Source organism: Saccostrea cucullata, unplaced genomic scaffold (assembly GCF_032062105.1).
Source record: "Saccostrea cucullata isolate Sc308-1 unplaced genomic scaffold, CSIRO_AGI_Scuc_v1 ctg731, whole genome shotgun sequence".
NCBI lineage: Eukaryota > Metazoa > Mollusca > Bivalvia > Ostreida > Ostreidae > Saccostrea > Saccostrea cuccullata.
Window position 1 is genome coordinate 382,388 of NW_026933217.1, and position 12,345 is coordinate 394,732.

At 34.8% G+C, this 12,345-nt stretch overlaps 1 protein-coding gene across 5 annotated transcripts in view; it reads left to right on the forward strand.

Annotated features, from left to right (window-relative positions):
• Positions 1-460: 460 nt before the first annotated feature.
• The window catches only part of LOC134237684 (KH domain-containing RNA-binding protein qki.L-like), a 35,508-nt gene continuing 23,623 nt past the window's right edge, over positions 461-12,345 (forward strand). For 2 of the 5 annotated variants that reach the window (XM_062719820.1, XM_062719824.1), the window contains exons 1-2: positions 461-715; positions 10,084-10,217. In XM_062719820.1, the coding sequence (XP_062575804.1) occupies positions 589-715; positions 10,084-10,217 (261 nt within the window). In that variant the 5' untranslated portion in view covers positions 461-588. The remainder of the gene's footprint in view (positions 716-10,083; positions 10,218-12,345) is intronic. The other 3 variants (XM_062719822.1, XM_062719821.1, XM_062719823.1) reach the window with 2 other exon arrangements.

Below are 12,345 nucleotides of genomic sequence, written 5' to 3' on the forward strand. Positions count from 1 at the left end.
ATGCAATATGTACATAGGCGCGGATCGATAAATGTTGAATCAAATAAATCACACTGCAGCTCATGCCATTAAAATGAGTCAATTAATTACAGATTATCAGGACATGTCTTTCCTGTGTAATTGATTAATGGAATATGAGTTCTGATTTGTAAAGAAAATATTGAATTAGTGCATCATGCAGTCGTAAGGTCCACCTCTCTCGATCACCTGTCAGATGTCAACAAATCCCTGCATTCCTCAGGCGTGGGGTGTCAACTTACCCTCGTTTTCCCAATACATCAGTCTACAACAATATTTTTATTTATAAAATAAAGTATGATAAATATATAATAAATGTAATGATCGATCAGAATTCAGAGCGATGAAAGTTCTCTTTCAAGCTCGAGGAAAAACTTGAAACCGTCCTGGACACCCCTTCTTGGCGAAATGCAGTGATCCGTCATAGACATGCGCAATGCTTAGCACGTGTTCATAAACAATTTTACATGATAGAGGGGGAACATAAGAACTTATTGTAGTGATTTGTAGTTTTGGATTCTAACCCCTACTTAACTTTGGTAGTTTTGCAGCTCAGGCGCTTGTTTTAACATGGGGACTGAAACTAATAAAGACGAGCGTAACACTCCTGAGTATCTAGCACAGCTACTCAAAGACAAAAAGCAGATACAGGCTTTTCCCAACGTTTTTGTGCATTTAGAAAAACTTTTAGACGAAGGTAAGTTTCTTTAAACTTGGAGGATTCAAAACTTTCGGTTTCGTTTGAACGAGTTCTATGTCGTGTAAATTTAAGTCAGTCTAAATTTTCTAGTTTTTCGTGTGATTTAGGAGGAAGTATTTGTCATGAGAGAAAATCGAGCGAATGCGCTGAGCCGTGAACTCTGTTATGTTTACAAAACTTTCTCAACTTGCAAACTCGCTTCAAAAGTGAATTCGCCTTTTAATGGCACTGAAAATATACCGTAATTAGGAATACAAATATTCATTTTTAACTTTCAATGTCATGTCTCGGGTAAAAAGGAATAAATAAGGGATTCATTCGGCACTTTTGGCAGTAATTATTCAGAATGGGTGCCGTGATTTTTTGGCAGCCATTTTGAATCTCGCACTTCACTGCACACGAAAAGAACTGGAATTTTCATTATTTAGAAAAAGAAAGCAATCTTGAACGTTTGCTGGAAATATCTTCATTTGGCGATTGTATGAATGGCAAAAATTTTACGAGTTTTGTCCAAGTGAATTTGGCGCGTTTTCGTCTTATCTGAGTCCGTCAATCCTTGTTCAAACAAGGTGGCGATAAATAATTTAACATTAGCTCACCTGTTCGCACAGGTGTTTATATTATGGATTTAAATTGTTGACAGAGAAACGGTTTTATTTGTTATAGTAGCACGTACTGAAAAATTAAAAGTTAATTATTTAGAAATTGATATAATTTTATCTGTCATATTTTTAACATGCAAAATTGACATGACATATAGGGCACAGAGAGAGAAAAAAATATATGAATCATGGTATTTTGTTTAAAAGAAGTATTTTAATGATAAATAAAAAAAAAAAAGAGTTGAACATTACTTGCGCTTCCGAATATTAACAAGAACTAGAATTACATGGAAGAATAAATGATCACACTTTCGTGTGCACAATGCTTTCACTGATTCTCTGCTTTTTGAAATCACACAATTTTTATCCTTGGGCAGAAGTTGGCTATGACAATAATATATAATTGGCGAGGAAGCTGTGGCAAAAATATGCAGGGTTGTTTGAGGAGTTGTGCACCTTTTTTAATGCAGCAGTTATTCCCCTTGTCTGAACACCTAAAACCTCTTGTAATGTAGCACTGACCATGTAATGTAATTTTTACTGAATTCATGTATTTGTCAGCATGCAATGACTTTCTCTTTTTTATCCCACTTGACAAGAATCTTTTAACGAGATGCTTTTGGGAGAATTATCTCCTGTATAACCCATCATTAGATTACTGTTATAATACCATTTGATTAATTTTGTGTGCTAATAATAAAGTGACAATTTCTAAAGAGTGCTTTTTTGAATTGTCTGGTTCCAAGGTTTATGCAGCAGTGTTTTTTGGAATAGTTCATAATATTTTGCCAGTTTTTGTGTATGAATTAAAGAGAGCACTGGGCTATAGAGCGAAATATATTAATTCATACTGGTATATATATAATTTCATTTCATCATGCACCCTTTTTATGGATATTAATGAATTATCTAATATGAATGCTGTATTACTCATGGCCAAGCCATTTTTCCAACCATAATTTTCTAACATAGTTGACTAGTTTGTCTTTTATCATTATATTTACTCAACAGTTTTTCTCATGAGCATTTTTAATAATGTAACATTATTTTCCACATCCCCCCAAAAATTATCTGACTGGCTGAGTGTGGCTGGGTGTTCTTTATATGCACAGTGGACATGAGTTGAAAACCATGTATACATATCTATTTATAATACTTAACATCAGTAAAAATAATTACTAACACTTGATGGGTATCACCTAACAGAATTTGACAAAATCAAGATGATCCCCCCACTACAATAATTTTTGCAAAGTACCCCTGTGATAAAAAATTCGAAAAAAAAAAATAAATAAATTGCAAAACAGAAAGTGCTGTGCAAAGTGGAATTACGACTTAATATTCGTGAAGGAAGATGGACACAAATTACATAAACGCTCTACATTTTCTCAGGACAATGGGATTGTGAGTCTATTTCATCGAGCCCTTAAGTCTAAAGGCTAAAAGGATGATCTGACTAAAGGAGAAGGTATGAGCACTCTCATTTCAAACTTTTTATATTTTATTTTAAATTATTTAATCCAGATTTTCAGTCTATAAACAAGAACAAAACTGTGTGTTCAAGCGCAGTGACAGATGCAGCAATCGGAAAGGAAAAATGTGATATTGGTGCAAACTTTGTCCACGCTGTGAAAATATTTCACTTCATATCAGGAAACTACATCAAAATTTGATAAGTGGTCACAAGGTTCATGTTGTATGGGAAATGGGGAAAAATACTTTGGATGCAGATTTTTATAAAAAGCCAACTCTCATCTCTGGATGCTTGTGTTTCATGTGCAATAAAAGCACTTGAAAATTTTTCTTTCCTGTAATTTTCCTGAATTGACTGGATTGAGGGATTTTAACATGAGTGTGTTTCACGAAAACCATAGTTCAATGAAACAAGGACCTATAAAAAGGGATTATTGCAAGAGACATCCAAAGTCAATTAAAATTCCAATTATTTTTCAATAAACCAGATGTTTGCTGTGAAAATTGGTTTTCAATATTTATAGTCAACATACACTTGATTTTCCTGAGAATATTTGCAATTTATCAAATCATGTTAACAGAACCATGTTAATGATAAGAAATTTTTTGTTGGAAGATTTAAGTCAGAAAATTTTATTTTTTATTTTAGAAAGATGAAAAAAGTTTTGTGAGACTTAAAAGAATTTTTTGAGACAAAAAAAATGTTTGGCAGAATGTGTTGGGAGTCCAAAGTCTGAAAATTGATGCTAGCGTGTTCCTTAGATTGCTAATCTTGTTGAATGATGGGAGACTGCTATTGAAGATGAAATGTTCCATCTTGCAAAATGCTAAATGTTTATATACGATTATCAGTCAAGAAAGTTTTCTATCATGTAATTTTTCTTCACCTTGTTCAAATTCATGGAAATTTATCATATATATTGGTTATCTATTCCAGGAAGTTTACACAGAATTTGCGTTTTAAATTCAGAATAAGCTGAGTGAAATTTTTATTTTTAAGCAGGTATTTGTCCGTTTATCATTTAACAGGGAAATAATTGGTCCGACCCCTTTTGAAATCGAGCCCATTGTTATCTAGACTGCGGGTTTGAAGCAGGAAAAAATTCTCTCTGTTCATTTCCATTGTTAGACCGACCCTAATCAGATTCTACCTCAGACAAAATCTGAAAAATATTTCCCTGATTGTCTTTACCCCTTTTGTGAGCATGTGAATTAAGCTTTAGAAGCATCCATGTGAAAGAAAACGCACAAATGTAGATGTTCCAGCTAGGTCATCCTCCTTGGGCCGTGCATAATGGGAGTGGGGACCTATCTATACCTGGTTTGAAATAACAGACGTCTATTTATCGACACCAGCACATGACGAATAATAACACAGAGAAAGACTAACCTTCCCAGTCATGGTTAGATAGGCCGACACAATGCGTTACAATTATAATACCCAGCTCTCAGAAATCATTATCCAGCAATCTTAGGAGTCTCCAAATAAGATACTGTATCAGGGTATTTGTGACCCTTTTATTTTATTGGTAAATTTCGGGTAGATAGATGAACGGGATGATGATTCTCGTGTTACACGGAATCGGTTACAAAAGTCACCAGGCTTTGTTTGCAGGGGTTCCGTCGACACGCCCGAGAGGTTTGGGGGGGCTTTTTGTTTGAGGAATCTGTGTCGATGCTGGCTTCTCTATAGCGTTTGTGCTTGTCATTGCCTTTGTTTAGGTACTGTATTGTTCACATTGGTAGGAGATAGAATCAATTAGCTCAATAGATTCGGTTGGCAAAGTGAATGAATCAGGGCACTTTGTTTTGTATTATATCTTGAATACAGTAACGTGATGTCTTGTTCAGGACTATTCCTGTTGTGTAAAGTTATCTCAACATGGTGAGAAACATGCATACAAAATTCTTGTCATACCAGTACAGTTTAAGAAGGCAAAAAAGATTGATGGTTTGGACTGTCTTGTGAGTTTAGAGTTTTGCGATTTTTTGGGGGTCAGAAAGAGCAATTAGAAGATCATTATTTCAAGGTCTCACTTTATTTGAATATTCTGAGAATTATATCCAAAAAAAAAAATGAACCACATCCTAAATTTTGTATGTGAAAAGTTAATGTTAAAAATTTTGAATACTTTACATGAAGAAAAACCACCTCATTTTCACTCTATTGTCAAGTTTATATAAAGATAATTTAATTGTCGTTGATATGCCACTGAGGATAAATTCAGGTATGAATTTCATATGAAAACGCATATCTTTATATAGAGCAGGGAGTTTAATTGTGTATATCATTTGAATATTTTATATGCTCAAATGTCTCGTGTAGTAATTTAATGTCAGGGAAGTGAATTAATTTTAAACTTTGAATTTAGAATGCACTTTGTACGAGAAGCTCTGTGATGTAGCCTTTAATCATGTCATCTTATTATTGATTTCCCCAAATGCAGCGTGTAATTGAACTGTACTCAGAATGAGAGAAGAAATGGGTGTTCAAAGTGTAGATCACACGAATTGTTGAGAAAATTTCACACATTTGTTCTTGATAGTAAAAGGGTTAGATTTTAGCTCAGAATTGCATTCATTTTCTCGTTCTTGGAAGACTCATTTTTGGGGGGAAAATTTTTTCAGATGATTTCAAACATGTGTTAAAACTGCTTTTGTTCATGACTGTTCCAATTGAAATCCATTGCAAAGTGATGTTTTTCTACACAATAACAGAATGTGGTAGTCATTTGCTGAGGAGTAAGCCAGTAGTTTTAGTTAAGTGAACATAGGTGTTTCTCATTAGCTTGTATGGGTTTGTTAGGGTTCAAATGGTCTGCAGATGAAATTGTTATTCACAAACCATCCTAACTGAAAATGGCTGAAAAAACCAGATTGCAGGGAATTTTGAAGCAGTGTTTATAGGCTGGTTTTGATTTTGGCATGACCAGATGCCCAGTCTGTATTTAGAACGGTCTTTGGGAATAAAGTTTATCCATCTGAAGATTGGATGTGGTAAACTTTAGCGCCAGGCTTATGAGTTTTAAAAAAAATATGTGTCATGTTTTATGGCTGGGTCAAGATAGTTTGGAGATTTCTTTTTAATTTAGGCCAATTTCTGTGTTCATGACTCTTTAAGATTGTTATCAACTCCTGCTAGCAATAGATGGCTTTGTTCAGGGTAGGGGGATAGAGTTACAACTCAGTGGAAACCAATAACTTCCAGATGTTTTAAATTCTACAAAAAAATCTTTCCCAGGGCTTGTAGAATAAACTCTTGGCATCATACAGTGGCTGTTTTGTGCAATTTGTTCACTGACATTAAAAAATTTTCATGGATTTCCCTTCATATTTTTACATGTACATTTTCTATAATTGTGACTTTTATGCATAGGAAAACAGTCTTTTTTCCCCCTTTTTAATCTTTCGTTTAAATAATACCACTGGTCCCACAAAGATCAGCACTTACTGAATTAATTTTTAAGCTGATTAAAAATGTTACCATGGAGATTAAAAGTGTTGTGCAATGTATTTAGGTTGAATTGTTTTGATTTCAGATGAAAAGGCATTATGAAGAAATAAGGGTGCCTGGCATTTAACATATAAAACAGTTTTCAATAGACTCGGTTACCTCAAAATCTAATCCCTACATACATTATCAGATTTTACTTAGTTGCAGGGGGGCATTCAGGGAAAAATTACTGGACACTGGCTTATACTAAGTTTGTTTTTTGTTTCACCACAGAAATCATTATGTGGACATTTAACTCGTTTTAAGTTTTTATTCAGAAGGTTTTAATCCTTATTAAACCCGACAGCTAAGTTGATAGTACACATTAGATATTTATATTAATACAGTGTAGAACTTGGAAAAGTAGGAGGCCCTCGATAAATAAGCATGAAGTCAAGTGCACCATTACAATGTACTTCATGGTCAACAAAAGAGACAGGGGGGAAAGGGACCGCAAACTTGTAGGTACATGTCAGTACCCAATCAGTATCATTTTATAGGGCTTCTCTGAAGTGTTTTGTCACATGTTCCTGAAAAGTACTATGAAGTATAGGTACATTTATTTATTTTCCACATGTTGAACTCATGCATATTAGTACAAATTTTAAATCAAAAATTGCAGATTTCTGAGTAGACATCTCTCAGATAAAGCCTAAAATTTCACCTATTTTCTTACATTCACTCTATGTAAAAACTGCTTTCTCTTCCATTTTGGATTTAAGAAAAAAAAATTCATAACAAAATTTTGGAAGTGAATTGTTGTACTTTTTATTAACAGTCTACATATGATAGATTCATTTTGTCAAGACAGCTAGAGCTTTTCATACAGGCGATGTATACATAGTAGAAAGTACTCGACATGTAAAAATGAATTGTTCAACAAGATACTTGATAAGAAGCCTCCCCCGGTGTCATGGAGGTGTAAGACTGATGTAAACCTACTTAAAAATCAGCTGATCACCACTTCCTGTGTGGTCATGTACCACAAGAGAAAACGGGAACATGCTTTGATGTATTGTAAAAATTGTAAACAAATGAAAAGATGGATTACACCACCTTAACACATGTAGTGCCATCATAAGCCATATGCTAAAAACATAAAACTAGGTGTCAAAGAGTATCAATTTCTGATGTAAAGGTACCTTTAGTCTGTCTACCCTCATCCAGGGGACATAAAGGTAGACACTGGAATTCTAATTGCAGAAGATGGTGTATCTCAGGTGTAAATTTTTTTAAGCGCACACCTTGATGACTACAAAAATAACAGCAGAATGATTTATTGAACATAAATCCAGTGCCAAAACAGCAGTAAAAATGATCCTTAAACCTGGTCGAGATTGTCATATTTTGGCCCCGGGGGCTCAGCAAAATGACAAGTCGTGGCTGTGTCATGTTTTATCACCATTGAGGGGTGAAGGAATTTGAGCAGTTATCTAAGGTACAGTTTAGTCAGAGATCAGAATCAGAGAGTGTACATAGAAGCTCCAAGCAAAAGAGATGGTGTAAGCGATATAAGAGTTACATCACGTGGGGGGTGCTTCAAAGACAAGCCGGCAGCGGCGACCGTTAATGTCACTCAGGTAGATGTACCTGGTTATATTTAGGTCAGATGACTTGTCTTTTGGAGGAGTTTGTAGGTCAGCACTTTTTTTGCCAAAACTATATCATCTATTTTGGCTTCCAGTCATGGTGTTAGATTTCGAAATGATTGCAACTTTTTAGTCCAGCATAGATTTATAAAGAAAATAGGAAATTAGGAACAATTAAACAAATTTGCTTTTCTGCTATTTCGGGTATTTCCTGGAAAACCTGAGTGAGTGTTTCTCTAATTTTAATGTATACCGGATACACTAATGATAGTGTAATGCATATGACAGAAAGTTTATGCAAATACTTCACTCTGACTGTCTGAAAATTTTGAAAGGGGTGGGTGGGTTACACTACAACTGATAATTGATGTTCTGTTTATTCACTCAATGTATTGTAAAAAAAAGTTATATATGAGTCACATTTGATAATATTTGCTCAGGCCTCTGTAGAATTCCGAAGGTTGCTGTTCTGTTTGTGACAGAACAGGATGTTTCTTGGCCCTGAAGGATCGAAAACTCAGTCAGGCTTCAATATCTCCCATTTGTTATGTTTTCACCCACTATTGAACTAATGTCACCAAATAATTGTGCTAATAATGATAAGTCTAGGGACCATGAATATTCATTAAAGATTTTTGGAATAGGAAACGTCCTGTGGCGTATTGACTATGTACAGGCGATATGATTTATGTTTGGAGGTCAAACCCTGGTGATGTGATGGTTGATATTGGTCAGGGGAGGTGTAGATTTGTGTTTTGTCACTGGTTTTCATGTTTTTCCCATGTAGATATCAAAGCCTTACAGTTGTACGCAAGAATTTATCCTTCACATTCACAAATAAACTATCCCAAGTGTTTGCCTTACAAATGCATGTTACATTCCTGTAAAATTCATTCTTAAGCTTGTTTTGAATAACTGAATACAAAACACATATGGATTTATTTTTCAACTATAAATAACCCAGGTTTAGCTGACTTCAAAAATTTTTTTTTTCTCCACAAAATTTCAAGATTTTTTTTCCTCTTTATATGAGGTCTCCTTGTAAAATCATGGAGATCAGCTGCTAATTAAAAAGATGAAAAGAAAGATTCAAAGATTTCAGACGGAGAGCTTTTATCTGGTCTGGGTTGGATGCTTTCTTTTAATCCTGGAGGATGGGGATTTAAATGGTTTCTAATTGACGGGTTTCAGTGCAGGTGAAGCTACATTGTTGTTGTGGTCTGTAAGGTCATGGGGCCAGGTTTCAGTAATGGGTCAGGGTGTTTCTTGAAGTGAAATCATGGTCTGATCCACAATTTTATGAGCTATTGCAAATTCCTAGCTCATCCATACCCAAGTAAGGGTTCTGAAGTAGAACTTGATTATAGGTTTTCAGATGGAAATAATGATTGAAAATGAAAATTTTTAAGGAAAATATTTTAAAATCTTGAGTTGGTACTTATAAGGACTGTAGGTTTTCATTTTGGGCCACAGTGTTATAAACTCTATTTCTTGATCCTTAGCATGGTGTAAAAAAGTATTTTTGAAAACCTAACTGGTAGAAGGTACCTTAATTTACAATTGATTCTTTTTTCATGTTATTTTATTGAGTATGACAGGAGGATTAGAGAAAGATACATCATAATCATTAATTACAGATAGGCAGTCAGTATTTTTGATCAACAGTAAAGAAAAACTGATTAATAAAATGTCGTTTTTTTCTCATGAGAAATCTATTTCAGTATATTTCTGATCTTCTTCATCATGTTAATTAATTGAAGAATTCTGTGTTCTGGTTTTTTAGCTGTTGAAAGTAAATATTTTTTTCTTTATTGCAAATAATTAGACGAAAACTTAAAACATTCAGATCTACTGTTTCATGTTGGAGCAAGTGCAGCAGAGTTTCTTTGGAAAGAAAAAAAACCTCTCCATTAAATGCCAGAAAGGCTTTTAAGAAAGCCAGGTTTGATTGGAACAGGAGGTTATAGTTAGTAGTGGTTAATAATTTCAACCATGCAGCTCTAGAGTAAATTGGGAGTAATTTGCTGTACAGAAATTTTTTTTTGTTGTTTTTCGGCAAAGACAACCGTTTGGTACATCTGTCTTTGGAGTTGGAGCATGAGTCGACTTGGCAGAGAAAGGAAATGCCAGTTCAAAGGAGAGAAAGCAAAAGTTACAAAAATATAAGATCCTCATTAATTTTGTGTTTGTACTTTTTGTTTCTTTCAGAAATCAACAGAGTCCGACTTCAGTTGTTTCATCACAAAGGCAATGGCCGCATCCCACTCGAACTTCCAGACCCAATCGGTCCTGTGCAGACAGTGTCAGAAAAGCTATATGTTCCAGTTAAAGAACACCCAGAGGTAGGGAATTCAAAAACTCGTACACAAAATGCACCAAAGAGAGATTTTTATGATGTGTAGTTTTCAAGAAATTAGAAATGATAAACAGCATGTTCAGTCACACAACACATGCACAACTCTTGAAATTCCAACAAAGATCTTGGAGCTTGTATCAGCATTATTTTGCATTGAAATCATGCAACCTCATAAACCTCCCAAGTTTACAAAATTGATAAACTGTGTAAATGTAAAAGCAAAAAAATCCAATGCATGCATATACACATCCTTTGAATTGAAAGCTCATCAGTATACATGGTGTATGTAGAGATACATTGTCTTTCTTTTTAGGAGTAGCTTATTTGTGTAAGTAAAGGTTAACTATCTAGCAGACATTACTCCTCTGCGTTCATCACGTAATGGGGAGAATTTCTGTGTAATATTTCGTATTCCTGGTTTCTCTGTAGTAGATGTCATCGCCCTTCATGAGGGGGATCTGATGTTTATGTGATGTAGATATCCCCCCTCCCAGTTACAAGCCTGCCAGGTCACATGTTATGTCATAGCGTGACAAGTTCTTTATTGAGCTTTTATTGCTCGAGTGGGTGTGCATAGAGAGAGAGACAGTCTGATTTTTGTGTGTCGCTGAGTGTGCATTTTTTGGTAAATGGTGCCTCAATTTGCAAAATGGATGTTTTTCCACTGTGCAAATATGCATTTGCATTTTTTCTTCATTCTGGTTTTCTGACATTGAAAAATCAGACTCTGCAGCCCCATTGACTTTATTGTTCAAACTATTAAAGAAAACTTTGGAAAATAGGTTTAATATGGATTTGGGTAGAATTGAAAATTCTTTTAGAATTTCAATAATTTCTAATAATGTTGACCTTTAATCAACATCTGCACAATCACATGAATCCAGGGGAGAAAGGGGGTGGCAAATGGAATAAACTTGTAGTTTGAATTTGTAGCAGCGGTGTAAGAACAAGCAAGAGAAATGACAGGGAGGTTTAGAAAGATGTACACTGTTCCTTTATCTGTAGGGGGCGCAGCTAGTTATCTGTCTGTTGGGAGTCAAAAGCAGCTAATTGTCTCAGAAGTACAGACTCTGTGTAAACAGGGATTTATCTGAGAACTGATAGAGAGAGGTGATGAAATTTCACCCACTGGTCAGGCCGCCTGAATAAACAGTCAGCACACAGATGTCTCTGTACCAGGCTGGTGGAACGGAGTCATTCTGGGGGGCTGGAGATTGTTAGACATGTTTTATTGTGTTCTTTGGCAGTTGAAATTCACCAATTTTGCATGAGCAGCAGTTTGGTAGCTAGGGGGTACAAGGAAAGCTCAATTGCTCTGTTGTTGTAAACAGGCACCTTGTTTATGGCCTACCTGTTGAAATATTTATAGTATCTGTATACTTCTTGAATAAAAAGTGAATTTCTTTTAATTCAAATAAAAAATTCTTTCCAAGAAAGTTGGTCAGTGATACCGCTTTTCAGTTTTCACAGACTGAAATGAAAAAAAAAAAAATGTACTTTGCCAAAAAAAGTTCAAATTTAGTGTAAGAGCCCACAGATAAGGAGGTTTTCCACACTTTATCAGTGAATAGCCTCCTAATTGGCTAATGATACAAGTAAAGGGAAATCACCGGCATACTCTAAAACCTGGCCTGGCCCCTTTGGCCTGGCCTGGCCTCTAAGTTGGCCTGGCCTCTATTTTGGCCTCTAATTTGGCTTCAAACCAAATTTTGGCCTGGCCTCAAAAGTTGGCCTGGCCTCAAATTTGGCCTCTGTAAAAATTTTTGGCCTCAATTTTGGCTTCACTCAAAAATATTTTCTTTTTCAGAATTTGATTGATTTGATTGATTTTTTATTGGTTTCATTTTTTTCACAGATTAAGCAGGTGATTAATATATTTTTGATGATATGTAAATGTGAACATTAAAATAATCATGTACTACCACCAATAAGGATTATTTTATTGATTATCAATTGATCAGTGTACAGTTATTTCATTTTATTATTTACACGTCAGGTATTTCATACAGACACGCTACTGATACTCTTGCATATAATTATTTAGAAAAAAAGTATTAGAGTTTATTTTGTGTTTTCCAAATTGTGAACATTGAAAAAAATCTCTAGTAATAATT